A 13464-nucleotide genomic window follows, 5' to 3' on the forward strand; every position below is an offset into this window, starting at 1 on the left:
CACCTGGCATCTTACATCACACAGCTCACACCTGGCATCTTACATCACACAGCTCACACCTGGCATCTTACATCACACAGCTCACACCTGGCATCCACATTACATGGCTCACACTTGTCTCTTTTTCAGCAGTTTCATTTCAGAACACCTTTCCTTTGGTAGGACGGCCTGCTCTCACTTTGACTGCTTCAAACTTGAATTGGGTAGTTATATTTATGTCACACAACTTTATAAACCACATCCAATTTTGTCCACACAGACTCCCAAGTGAATCTACTCATAAACCATTTTGCAGAGAGGAAAACAGAGGTAAATTAAGTGAAAAGTTTTAGCCAGGAACTAGAACTCAGGCCTTCATACACTAATTCAAAACTTTTCATGCAGAGGTCCCTCATACTTGGGGTTCAGATCTCAAATTTTAGAATTTTGACTCACTGAGTCTTGCCTACAATACACTTGCAAGGATATATGCATATATGTATGTATGTACATATATATGATATATCATATGTATATGACACATACATTATATCACATACATATGATATATATGATATGCCATGTCATATACATATGATAATATATGTGTATATCTCATGTCACATACATATGATATGCAATTAGGATAAGGGTTTTTGTTTTTAAAATTACTTTCAAACACTGATAAGGGATATAGCTGGGGCCATGTTTCAGTTAGTACCTATTTCTTAGGCAGAGTGTATTACCTCTAACAATGTAGCTATTTCTCTCTAGGCAGAGAAGCCACATCCTTAGAGGAATGCCCTTTGCAAACAGTGAGGGTATTTTCCTGCACCCAGTCACTCAGATGTGAACATAACAAATGAAATTCCTTCAGTCACAGTTATGCAGAAGAGATAGCTTAAGTTGTTAAAGTTCTTATTGTAGTAAAAGCCAGCTGTTTTCAGGAAGAGCCACAGGTCTGAGAAGAGGCTATTTCTGCTTCATCTTGAAGGCCCTGGAAGACCCTCAATGTTGGGGTGCCCAGCATTTAAAGAACTTGCCATTTCATTGTTGGTTTAATCAAACACTTATGGAAATGGAAACTTGCCTTTCTCTTGACATTATCTCTGCTTGTTATCATGTCTTACCATTAAGTTAACTTGACTCGCCTAAGAATAAAAAATTAAGCAGGAAGCTAAGAAATAATAAGATGAAGAAAGGGTGAGTCTGTCTAACAAATATGAAGTACCCTTGTGAATTATTTGGGATAGCCTCAAATGCCTTTTATCTTGGCAACCAACACATAGAAAATGGTTTCCTAATAGCCCCTAAATCTCATTATCCTAAAAAGCCATAATATTCCCTTTTAACGGTTTGAGTATTGTTTTTTACTTATTTTTACTAAATTTTCCTAATCATCTTTGTTTTCTTTAAAAACAGGAAATCACAGTCTGTCCCAGGTTAGTTCAAATGAACACTACATATTCTTTCTAAAACAAGCGATTTCTTTTATCTCTCTTTTTAATATAGTGGAAGATTTCACTTTCCTTGGAAACTTCTGGGCTAGGTAGGCCTCCTTGGAGGAACATCTGATGCTAATCTGGATGCTGTCATGCCCTGGTAAAGCTAGAAAAGTGACACAGAAAGGCCCTTTGTGGTAGGAAACCAAAGACAAGCAGGGGACTGTGAGACAATGGGGGCAGAAGCTGCTTCAGGAACATAAGCGTTCTGTGTGACTGTGAGATCTAATAAAACAATCTCACGAAATGTTTGCGTACAAAGCTCATTTTGGGTCTTACTGACTGCCCCAGTTTTTAGCACCGCTATGTTGAAACATTCTTAAAAGCTATAGACTTTCTGGTTAAAGGTTTAGTTTTTACCTTCATAGACCCAGTCATTTATTCCATTATATATTACATTTTCTTCTCCTGTTGCTGTGATCCTATGACTAGGTAAATGTGGTTCAACTTTAACGTAAATATCATTCTTCCAGACATATGCCTAAAAAAGATGGAAAAACATATTAATATTAGTAATCATGTTACAATGTGTTTTATGGTGGGGTCTTAAAATACTATGCAAAGAAGATAACCATAGAGAATCTGTCTCACTAAGAACCTGTTCCTAAATTACAAGTATACAGTCAACCACCTCGAAATAATATAAAGTTTTTAATATGTTGAAACAAAGAGGCTTGCTGCTGTCACTATGGGGACAATGAAGTGTGTCTGTGTGTGAGACGACCTAGCCCATAGACCATCTACAGGTGTGTGTGTGTGTGTGTGTGTGTGTGTGTGTGTGTGTGTGTGTGTGTGTGTGTGTTTGATGACCTGACCCACAGATCATCTCCGCAGGATCATCTAGGCTTATGTTTCTTGTCTGGGACATTAGTAGGGGGAATGTAGTGCAACTGCAGAAAAACATTCCATCTTGTTATTTAAATTCTTTTGGGCTTCTAGCGTTCTTCTAGCACCATAAACAGGAGATACATCTATAGTGATTTTGAAGAGAGATTCAAAAACATTCAAGCACAGCAGATAAGGAGAACATAAGAGTTTTTAATAGGCATTCTCCCCAGTGAATAAGCAACAATAGAATCAATGTCTAGCACTTTTAATAATTCTACTTTGGGGGCTAATTAAATAGTGTTTGGAGTAATGACCCTATATTACTAATATAAAGAATGAAAGGGCTTTCAAAATGTGTACTTAATACTAGGGGCAGTATCATCTGCCTATGAAAGACTCTAGCCAATCTTTTTCTGACAGGAGGAGAAATGTACTAACCAACTTATGACCTTCTGGTGACCATGTGATCCACTGTGTATTATTTGGAATCTTCTCTTCTGTGATCAGCTGTCTATAGAAAATATAAGAGGATACATTTCCAAAACAATAACCCTGTGTGAGATATCCTTTAAAATTACATTTGAAAAGCCTAGCAGGCTTGATGGGGGAGTCACTGACCTTTTATTCACGTCATAAATGCTGTATGAAGCTGTGTAGGAATGTCTCCATTGCTGCAAAAGAAATCAGACATCTCAGTCTTCTGGGATTCCAATAGGCTGCCCATTTGCTCAAAGTGACAGGCATGCAAGAGGTCATTGAATAAGTTTCAAATTTCAACAGTACGGTCATTCCTTAAATTCTTAGAATTTTGGAATTGAAAACATATTTGAAATCATCCAGTAAAATGTCATGAAGAGTTTATTCTCTTTTGCATCACCTCCTTCAAGAACCTTTCAAAGGATTACTGTGGACCCAGGTGTCCGTTTTGATGTTGAGCGATATTATTGCTAGCACAGCACAGTACAACAAGGATGTCTGTTTTTTGGTTTTTGGTTTTTAAAAAAACTCGAAATTTCCCCTTTCACCCACATAGCTTCTAAAATATTTAGAATATTTCTTAGTTTGTCAGAGGTAGTGATGATGAGGAATACTTAATATAAATATCTACTGTTGGAATTTTTAAAGCTCTCTGAAAATATAGTTAAAAATTAATATATGTGTGTCTTCGGTGTTAAGCAACCAAGCAGTTGAAAATGAACAGCACACTAAATCCAAGGTAATGAAACAATCCACTAAAGACCAGTATGAAATAAAAAGCATATAATGGTGAAAATCAATGGTCAAATGCTGGCTCTGTCAGACACTCAAAACCGCTACATACTTAACGAATCAGAGAAATAAGAAATCAGTTTCAGAAATGAAAAGTGAGACAGACACTGCAGCAGACCTTTACAATCATTGAAAGGTTGAGAACCTTATGAACCTTAAAAGAATAAAATAAAATAAAACATAGAAACAAGGACATTTTCTTGAAATAGTCCTACAGCTAATAAACACATGGCATCAATGAGTAAGAGTAAAGAAAATTACAAAAGACTTGATCAGCAAATCCCTTAGTATTTAAAACCTACGGACAAATGATTACAGCAGCTTTACTCAGAACTGTCCAAACATGGCAGTGGCTGAGACAGCCTTCAATAATGGCTGAATGGATTGCCAGATTGTGATTGAGGATAGGATAGGATACCATTCAGAGTTTTTTAAAACTATCAAGCAGTCAGAAGGGTTACATACTGAAATTATTACATGGCTTCTTGGAAAAGGCAAAACTATGGAGACAATGGTGCTTGGCTGCAGGGAGGGAAGAACAAACTGAAGACAGGGTACTTCCCACGATAGGAACTCTCATCTCCAGAGCTTCTCAATGTATGTGCTGTACATTGCCACAATTCATGAATGACCCCAGTGCAAAACTGTAGATTTGAGTTAACAGTGTTTCAGTAGTTGTTCCTGCATTGTCACAGATTACCATTCTCAATATAGAATGTTTAATAGAGAAGACCCAGGAAAGGAAAGTGAGGGAATATGTAGGGACCTTTTGCTTACTTTCAGCAAACTAAGTCTGCTCCAAAACATACTATCTATCGGTTTTGAAATGCATTAGAGTTATGCCTTAGAAGGAGGAGTTCTGTGGTAGCACATTCCATTTCAATAGAGTAAGCAGTAACTGGAAATGATCCCTATATATTTCCATAGCATCATATGAATTAATAGAAAATACAGAGGGAAACATGCTAGACTTTAGGGAACTAAGGGAAAACAGAGAGGGAGAGATGTGATGTGTATGAGCATGCTCTCGAAGTTGTGAAAAACTGCTTCTATGTGTGTATGTGAATAAAATTAAAGATGCTTTTGAAATTCCTTTGGTGCACATTTGTATTCTCGAATAGTTGCATGGGTAAGAAAGCAAGTCTCCCTATTACTAAATAGCTGGAATTTAGTCCAAACAATGCAGGGCTGTTTCAGAAACCAAGCTACAATAAAATTCAAGCTTTGTCAGTAAGGAGGAAATTGGGTGCCGGGTAGTGAAACTGAGCCACAGTCAGGGCTCCTAACCTTACCTACTTATCACTTCTCAGCCTCCTACACCCTCATGTCAACAAGTATTTATTAAATTCCCATTTCTCGTGTGTCATACATTCCTTTTCTGGATCCTGGATTACTGAACACACTCCATGTTTGTTTCTTGGCAACCTCAAACATAATATTTTCCAAAGCCAAAAGGTGTGGTAGGATCTAGAAATACTAAGACTGAGATCATCTTGAGATCATGACAAAGCCTTCATGAGGTATAAAATAAAATAGATTTATCAATCACCTTAGTCTATAAGCACTGGTGCCCCCACTTGCCTCCACTGAAGGTCTTCTAACTAAACAGGGCTCATGGGAACATCCACTACAACACAGAAACCACAACAAAATGTACCAAGAGCTATGACGGAGGCAGGCAAGGAAAGCATGCAGTCCTATAGTAGCTCTAGAACATGAGGGAAACCTGTGGGAAAGAAGATTCTAGGGCTGAGTTCTTAGTGGATGATTGCCATGGAAAATGGGAGAGGAAACGCTATAAAATAAAAGCTGACATGCGAAGACAAGAAAGGTTTAAGATTACCATCTTAATGGGTAAGCTCTGCCGTCTCCCACCCTAAAAATGAAAGTCTCCACTCTATAAGGTCAGAGAACTTTGCTAACTTCCGTTTTCCATGTGAAGTGCTTCCAAGACCATCACACATAATCAGCATGCGACAGAGAACACAGTCGCATCTCCAGAGTGTGCAGCAGGGAGCAGAGATATTAGGAGAACATCCGTACCGGTGGCAGGATGCCTAGTCATTCGCCTGTGTGTTCAGTCACTCATTAGTTTTTATTTACAACTTAGAAATAGTGCTTGCAGATGTGATGGAACAGGATCTAAAGGACACTGGAAGAAGAAGATGCAATTAAATTAAGTTTTTCTCTGTTTTTGAAGGTGTTAATACTATTGTCCTCAAATTAGATACTCTCAGAAGTAAGAGAGAGAGACAGAGACAGAGAGAGACAGAGACAGAGAGACAGAGAGAGAGAGAAGATATAGTCCCTTGTTTGCAGCTACCTAACAATTTAGTGTTCTGCAACAAAGCATGCATGCACCTCTGTGGTCCAGTACAGTAGAGACTAAAATATAGGGAAACTGGCAAAAAAATATGGCAGGCAATAAATAAGCAAAGGACTACCAAAACAGCATAAATGTTAGGAAGAAAATGAAAGAAGGGAGTGAAGTGAGGGTTGTAGAATGACCAGAATGATGGGGAGCCAAGATAAAATGATCCAGGACAAGCCAGGAGAGAAGACAGAAACCAGAAAACACTGGGAAAGAAGGCTCCAGCAGAAGGAGAGAGCAAGTGCTTCGTTTGGCTCTTGGATGGGTGTGTGAGTGCCACTTGAGAAAACCAAAGAGCCATGTGACTTTGAAGTAGGGCAGGGAAGGGAAGTGTTCCTGAAACACGCTGAGTGTGGGACAGAGTGCTCTGTCAGCTCACAGACTGAGATCCTCACAGCAAAGGTTCTGCAGTGCCGTGAGATGCTGCTGCCTCATTCTGTGTAAGAGACGACCCTGGAGGGTCTAGTTTATCACAGGTGTAACTTAAGCTAAATTAGAATGTAAAGGAGATACACTGACTTCTCCCTGGACTGGATAGAAGGGTACAAAAAGCACATGAAATCGAGGATGACAACATGCACCCCTCGTTTTGATTATCTAGGGCTAGCCAGGGAGCTGCATCTAACACTGGACCACACCACATCTGTCAATACAGATGGAACAGTGAGCTGACCTGGTTCTCTCATACTGCTTCATACATGACTAGCTTTTAACACTCGCCACTGCCACCCACCAGTTTGCAGCCCCAGTTACTTGTTAGAATAATCTACACCAATAGAAAATTCTGATAACAGGTCAATCCCAGGAACTGGGATTGATTGGTGGCAAGATTAAAGCTGGGCACCAGGAATTTAATTTTTTTTTCCTCAAATTTGTTTTGGGGATGGAAATAAGAAGCTCCGAGTTACGTACACAAGTGCAATGACTGAGAAGAGCTGTGTAAAAGTGACACAGGCATCCGATGTGCTTAGAGTTGATGGATTTAGTACAATGAGGACATGAAGCCCACGTGACGGATCCAAGGTAAACACTATGACGGAGTGCCACCATTCTGAGGTGGCAAAGGGAAGACGGAGTGTTTGGCTTGGCCAGAGTCCAGCTGGGTTGGTCTATAGATAAGGTCACTCAACATTATTTATTCCAGGAGAAAAAAAAATCTGTCTTCCATATAGAGCATCTCTAGAGGGTTTCAGTCCTTCCAACCCATTTTAAAATTCTCTATACAGATAGGATGGATCCCAAGGGGAGGGTGGTCTCTGAATCCATCCCGTCCACAGACACCAAACCCCTACACTATTGCTCATGCCAAGATGTGCTTGCAGACAGGAGCCTGGTATGGCTGCCTTCTGAGAGACTCTGCCAGCCCCCAACTAAGGCAGATGCCAACCATTGGACTGAGCCCTGGGACCCCAGTGGGAGAGTTAGGGGAAAGACTGAAGGAGCTGAAGAGGATTGCAACCCCATAGGAAGAACAACAATAGTGATTAACTGGATACCGCCTCCCCACCCCCACCCCAGAGCTCTCAGAGACTAAACCACCAACTAGGGTTGGCTACATATGTAGCAGAGGATGGCCTTATCTGGCATCAGTGGGAGGGGAAGCTCTTGATCCTGTGGAAGCCTAATGCTCCAGAGAAGAGGGATGCTAGAGGGGTGAGGCAGGAGTGGGTGAGTGGGGAACACCCTCTTAGAGGCGAAGGGGAGGGAGGAGGGGATTGGGGGGTCATGGAGGGGAGCCTGGGAAGGGAGACAAAATTTGAAACACAAATAAATAAAATATTTTTTTTTAAAAATGTCTCTATAGAAAGTACCCAAGGAGCTGAAGGGGTTTGCAGACCCCTAGAAGGAACAACAATATGAACTAGCCAGTACCCCCAGAGCTCCCTGGGACTAAACCACCAATCAAAGAAAACATATGGTGGGACTCATGGCTCCAGCTGCATATGTAGCAAAGGATGGCCTAATCGGTCATCAGTGGGAGGAGAGTTCCTTGGTTCTGTGAAGGTTCTGTGCTCCAGTATAGGGGAATGCAAGGGTCAGGAAGGGGGAGTGGGTTGGTTGGTGAGCAGGAGTGGGATGGGGGTTGGGGAGGGGGAGCCGGTTTTTGGAGAAGAAATCAGGAAAGGGAAATATCTAATTAAAAAAAGTTAAAAAAAAAAGTATAGTTGACAGCTGCTGTCAACTCAAAAAATAAAATAAAAATAAAAATAATAAAAGCCCAGGTAAAATGCCTGGTGACCATTCTGATGTGCAATTTGATGATATCTTTTTTTAAAAAAATGTTTGAAAACTCTATGTTTCATAGGTGACTGGGAGACGCTGAATGATCTCAGTAGAGCCTTTGTGACTAGACCTAAGCTCCATTCAAGATTGGCTTGAGTAAGGTTGGGATGTAGTCTTTGGCTTTGTCCAGATTCTCTTCTGGAAGATGGGGATGACAACATCTTAAAAGCAAGTACTTAGTGAAGGTCATACTAATATAGATAGGCAGAGAAGAGGAAGACACAGGACTAGATCCTGTGTGTACAAGTCAGACACAAAGTTACTTTAAAGTTAGATCACAAACTCCTATGATAAATCTTATTAAGCTATGTCATTAATATTCCTAATGTATTAATTATGCCTTTTAGTACTTGAAATCATTCAAATATATTTCTTTAGCTACACGCAGTAAATTTGTCACGTATAAAAGGGAACATATATTTGATGCATACTGAAGGAATTTTTCTGTCAGTGGCATTATTAGATGTTATCTTTAAGTATGCATATACCTGAAGTCAGTTAAAAAATAACATATTTGCAGGGTTTTAAAATATCACATGAGACAGCATTTCCTTTACCTTCACGTAGTTGTATTCCAAGAGAACGAACAGTCGGTCAGGTGACACTGAATGATATCCAAAGCTTTCCTGTTGATCAAGTGATAGAAAGAAAACTGAATGGTTCAAATGGTTCTCGATCAATCAGGGGGTAGAGGGAACCCTACACATACAGAGTGTGCCTTAGGGATGGCCAGTTACAAAGAGATAGCACAGTCACCCACACAAATGACAGTGGTATGAGGTGGACAACCATGACTATTAGAAGGCCAGGGAGGGAAGGATCAGCTGAAGAGGGGTAGTTGAGGGACAGAGAGAACTCTGCCCACAGGAGGGGGACCATGGGCAGGGAGCCAGTATGGGAGAGAGTGTGCATATTTAGAATGTTTGAGGGTTGCCTGTAACCCTAATACAGCATGCCTGTGCCAACATGGTGGAACGTGGGAGGACATTAAATCCCCCAAACAGGTCATGAACTACAAACTAAGGGTTGTTTGTTTGTTTTGTTCATGAAGATGAAAGTACTGTGTCTATTCTAATTATTTATTTTTTTCCCAAGATACCCTGGTGACAAGTGGCTGAGACCAGAAAGAAAAGAGGCGGTGTTGTATCAGCCTGGTCTCTAGAATAGAAACAGAGACACAGAATGGAACTCTGTGAGACAGCTGACAGAAAGGGAAGGAAATCAATAGAAACCTGCATAGCTAATTATAGGGAAAGTGAAAGGTTGTAAAATTTCCAGATTAAGTGACTTGGAGAGCCAAGTGGTCATTTCAAAGATTGGAAATTGAGCCAGAAAAATATGATGGCTTGAGACACTAGGGCACTGGAGAGGAAAAAAAAATCTAGTTGAGTTTGGGAAGCTGAGCTGCATTGCATATGCCCACAGGAACTTTGGAGGAGATAGCAGGCTTTAGTTAGTGTTAATGCATGTATGAGAATCAAGGCTGTGAAGGACAAACACCAGAGCCATGGAATGGTGTGTGGTATGGGCGGGCAGGTGTGTGGTTTACCCAAGGAGAGCAGACAAAGAGAGGGAAGGGGCCAGAGAGTGAAGACAAAGCCAGAGGAACACTTACATTCAAACACACAGCTAGAGGAGGAATCATCAGAGGAGACTAAAAAGTAGCAAAGGCGGAGAAGATGGCAAGCAGAGAAAGATCCACTGGGCTGTGGGCCGCAGAGTCCAACAGGATGAGAAAGGAGTCCTCAGGATTGGAAAAGAAATGAAAACAGTCTCCATAACTCCATATGTGAACCAAGTGTGTGACAAAACCTACAAAGGTACTGTTCTCCAAGAAAATGGAGCTGTTTCCATGTTCAGCATTGAACAGCAATATGTTGTTCTCTTGTTTGTAGAGATATTCAAAATCTAAAGAGAGAAAATGGCCAGATCAGTACGACAAATTGCTATCAAACACATGTGTAAGCTAATTTAAAAAAAAAAAAAAAAGTTCGCACAGGGCACATAAACATGCTGTGTGCCAACAGAAACAAAGAACTTTGTACTAAACCCGTACTAGGCCCATCATTAATGCCAACCTTCCAACACACAGTTAACTCTTTATAGAATATAGCAAAGAAACCCTTCAGTTTCCTCCTATCTTCTCCTTTACACTACCCTCCCCATCACCCAAGACAGGGTTTCTCTGTGTAGCCCTGGCTATCCTGGGACTCATTCTCTAGACCAGACTGGCCTGAAAATCAAAGATCTGCCTGCCTCTGCTTCCTAATGCTAGGATTAAAGGTGTGTACCACCACCACCAGGCTCCCTTTTGTACTTCTAAGCAAGAAAGAATACTGCACAGAGTTTCAAAAGAAAGATTGTATCTTCTTACTGACCAAAACCCTTGCAACCAAAGCCCTCTAGAATGAATGCGAACCTAACATTCCCATCCAGTGAGACACGAGACTTACCTGAAACCCACCACAAAGAGTAGGACTTGACCCGAAAGGTACTCTTTAAATAGTCAGCTAGTGAATACGTTCTGCGGCTGTCAGCTGCCGCTTCATCTGTTGGTAGGGAAATAAAAAGAGGAAAATATTCAGTAGGGTAGAGTAGCTGAGTTTTGGATAAAATAATATACCTGTTCCCAAAAATGTTAAAATAAGCCTCACAGCATGCAAAATGTGTCTTGAAAGATTTCAGTCTAGTCAATGGAGTAAGAATTCCTTGAAGTGTTTAATATTATGGAAGCAAGTTTCACTGAGAATATCTAGATCAGCAATATTATCAGAAATGTAATCAGTGCATTTTCTAGCAGCCATAGTTGAAGACAAAGATAATTTAATTATATGGCATATTGTATTTAGCACAACATGTAAAAATATTATCATTTCAGCCTGTAACCAATATTTAAATGTTATTAACGAGAGTTTCCATAATCGGTTTTGTACTAATTCTTTAAAATCTGGTACCTAGATTTGACTTAGAGCTCATTTCATTTTAACTATGTTCATTTCATGGCGATAAGTACGTGAGACCAGTGAATGATATAGGAGATGGTGTAGGACCAGATCTGCCTTCTGCTGAGGCCTTCAGAACATCCCAAGTCCTGGTGTTCTTCAGAGACCTTTGGCGTATTCAGATCTTGGTTTCTATCACCATTCTTCACTATTCTACTTGGTAGAATCAGTGGAGCTCTATATTCTGCTAGTAGGGACTCAAATTCAAATCATTTTTTAAAAAGTTCCCCCCAGAGCAGTGGTGGCACATGTCTTTAAGCCCAGCATTCTAGAGGCAGAGGCAAGCAAATCTCTGAGTCTACAGAGTGAGTTCCAGGACAGCCAGGGCTACACAGAGAAAGTCTGTCTAAACAAAGGACCACAATAACAACTACAACAACAAAAACATGGTTTTTGTTATAGTGTATGTATGTATGTGTGTGTGTGTGTGCTTGCTTGAGAAAAACCACGCATGCCATTGAATATGAGTAGAAGTAAGAGTACACTTTGCAGGAACTGGTCCTCATCTTCCTTGCCTTCCTTTACACTGCATCTGTGATCTAACTCGGATCTTCTGGCTTGGTAGCAAGCACCTTCACCCACTGAACCATCTTGTTGGTCCCCAGAATCATTTTTTTTTATGATCTCTTTTATTTCCTTCCACTTCCGTATAAATAGGAACAAGTACCTGTTGATACTTGTTTTCTAGGTGTTGTGACTTCAAGTTCTCCATTGCTATCCCTCCTCCATACTACCAACAAAATGCCTTTCAGCCTGGTGAAGCTCCCTGCATTTCTTTGTTAGCTCCAGGAACATTTGAAAGTCTTTCTGTGGCACTAGCCGGCCTCCGTTGTCTGATACAGCATTCTCTTCTCAGCTCATGTCCACAGCCTCCAGATGCTGTCTCAGCCTGCCATGTGACCAGCGACTGAACACAGGCACCGCCCCTGCCTTTCCCACCTCTGCTCCTCATCCTCACCCATTTCCCTGTAAAAGCTTCACCTGCTTTTGTTCTCTGTCTCTTTCACTGTTTCATGATGGCTTCCATTCTGCCCTCCCTAATTTGCTCCTTATATCACTTTACGGCTTGTGTTGAGAGCTATTTTTAATTAAATTTATTCCTTAAAATTTTTATATATGTATACAGTGCACTCACCCCTGTCAACCCCTACTCTTCCCTACGGGTCCTCATTCCAAGTTCACATCTTTGTTTTGTGAGCCACTGCACTTAACGAGAGCCATCTAAGTGAGCATGACACTCTGTACTGCAGGCTGGTGGGTAAGCCAGCAGATGCACAGCTCAATATGACTCCCCTCTCTCAGAATCCACCGGTAGCCAGCATGGGTAGGGCCCCATGAGTTCCTTTCTCATCTATGAACTGACTGTTGACAGGGCCAGACTTGTGTAGGCAGCTTTTCTACTGTGAGTTCAAGCTTGAAATAGCTGTGTCACTGTATTATGCAACCCATCTCCCTATCTTCTGGCTCTTCGCAATGCTTCCTAGGCCTTCAAAGGATGGCATGGATATTGTGTTTAAGACTGAAGACTCAAAAAATTCCTTATTAGCATTTGAGCTGGTAGAAGTCCCTCAGTTCAGCACCATGGCACAGTTATTTGTTAAGGAGGGTAACTAAATTCTGTCTGATTCAAGACCCATTCCACACAAGGGAATTCATGTCTGATACTGTAAACTGGTAAAACCTCATAACTGAGGTGGTCTCAGACCCCACTGGATAAACATACTATTGTTGTTTAGCTAAACTGATGGAAACTGCCTTCTAGATATGTGTTCTTATACACATAGCCACGAATGCCACTCTTAGCCTTAACAAGGGAAGAATCTCTGTAAAGGGAACTATCTTCACTGTGAGAAGATCCTCTGTGTTCACTGTGCAGTCTTCTCAGCCAGGCCATGTGCTTTTTAAACAACAGGACTTGCTCAGTGAGATAATAGGATGGACACACACACACACACACACACACATGCACAGGCAGAGGTTTTATTACTTTTTTTGGCATCTTCATTCTATTTTTATTTTTTATTAGGTATTTTCTTCATTTACATTTCAAATGCTATTTCAAAAGTCCCCCATACCCCCTCTCACTCCCCTACCCACCCACTCCCGCTTCTTGGCCCTGGCATTCCCCTCTATTGGGGCATATAAAGTTTGCAAGACCAAGGGGCCTCTCTTCCCAATGATGGCCGACTAGGCCATCTTCTGATACATATGCAGCTAGAGACACGAGCTC

At 40.9% G+C, this 13464-nt stretch overlaps 1 protein-coding gene across 1 annotated transcript in view; it reads right to left on the reverse strand.

The window, feature by feature from the left end:
* Dpp4 (dipeptidyl peptidase 4) overlaps nucleotides 1-13464 on the reverse strand; it is an 82614-nt gene that overhangs the window by 46402 nt on the left and 22748 nt on the right. Inside the window, exons 3-8 of the mRNA XM_021152985.2 lie at nucleotides 10686-10781; nucleotides 10049-10140; nucleotides 8790-8858; nucleotides 2928-2980; nucleotides 2748-2820; nucleotides 1842-1962 (exon numbers count right to left, since the gene is read on the reverse strand). Of these exons, the coding sequence (XP_021008644.1) occupies nucleotides 1842-1962; nucleotides 2748-2820; nucleotides 2928-2980; nucleotides 8790-8858; nucleotides 10049-10140; nucleotides 10686-10781 (504 nt within the window). The remainder of the gene's footprint in view (nucleotides 1-1841; nucleotides 1963-2747; nucleotides 2821-2927; nucleotides 2981-8789; nucleotides 8859-10048; nucleotides 10141-10685; nucleotides 10782-13464) is intronic.

This window comes from Mus caroli, chromosome 2, assembly GCF_900094665.2.
Source record: "Mus caroli chromosome 2, CAROLI_EIJ_v1.1, whole genome shotgun sequence".
Classification (NCBI taxonomy): domain Eukaryota; kingdom Metazoa; phylum Chordata; class Mammalia; order Rodentia; family Muridae; genus Mus; species Mus caroli.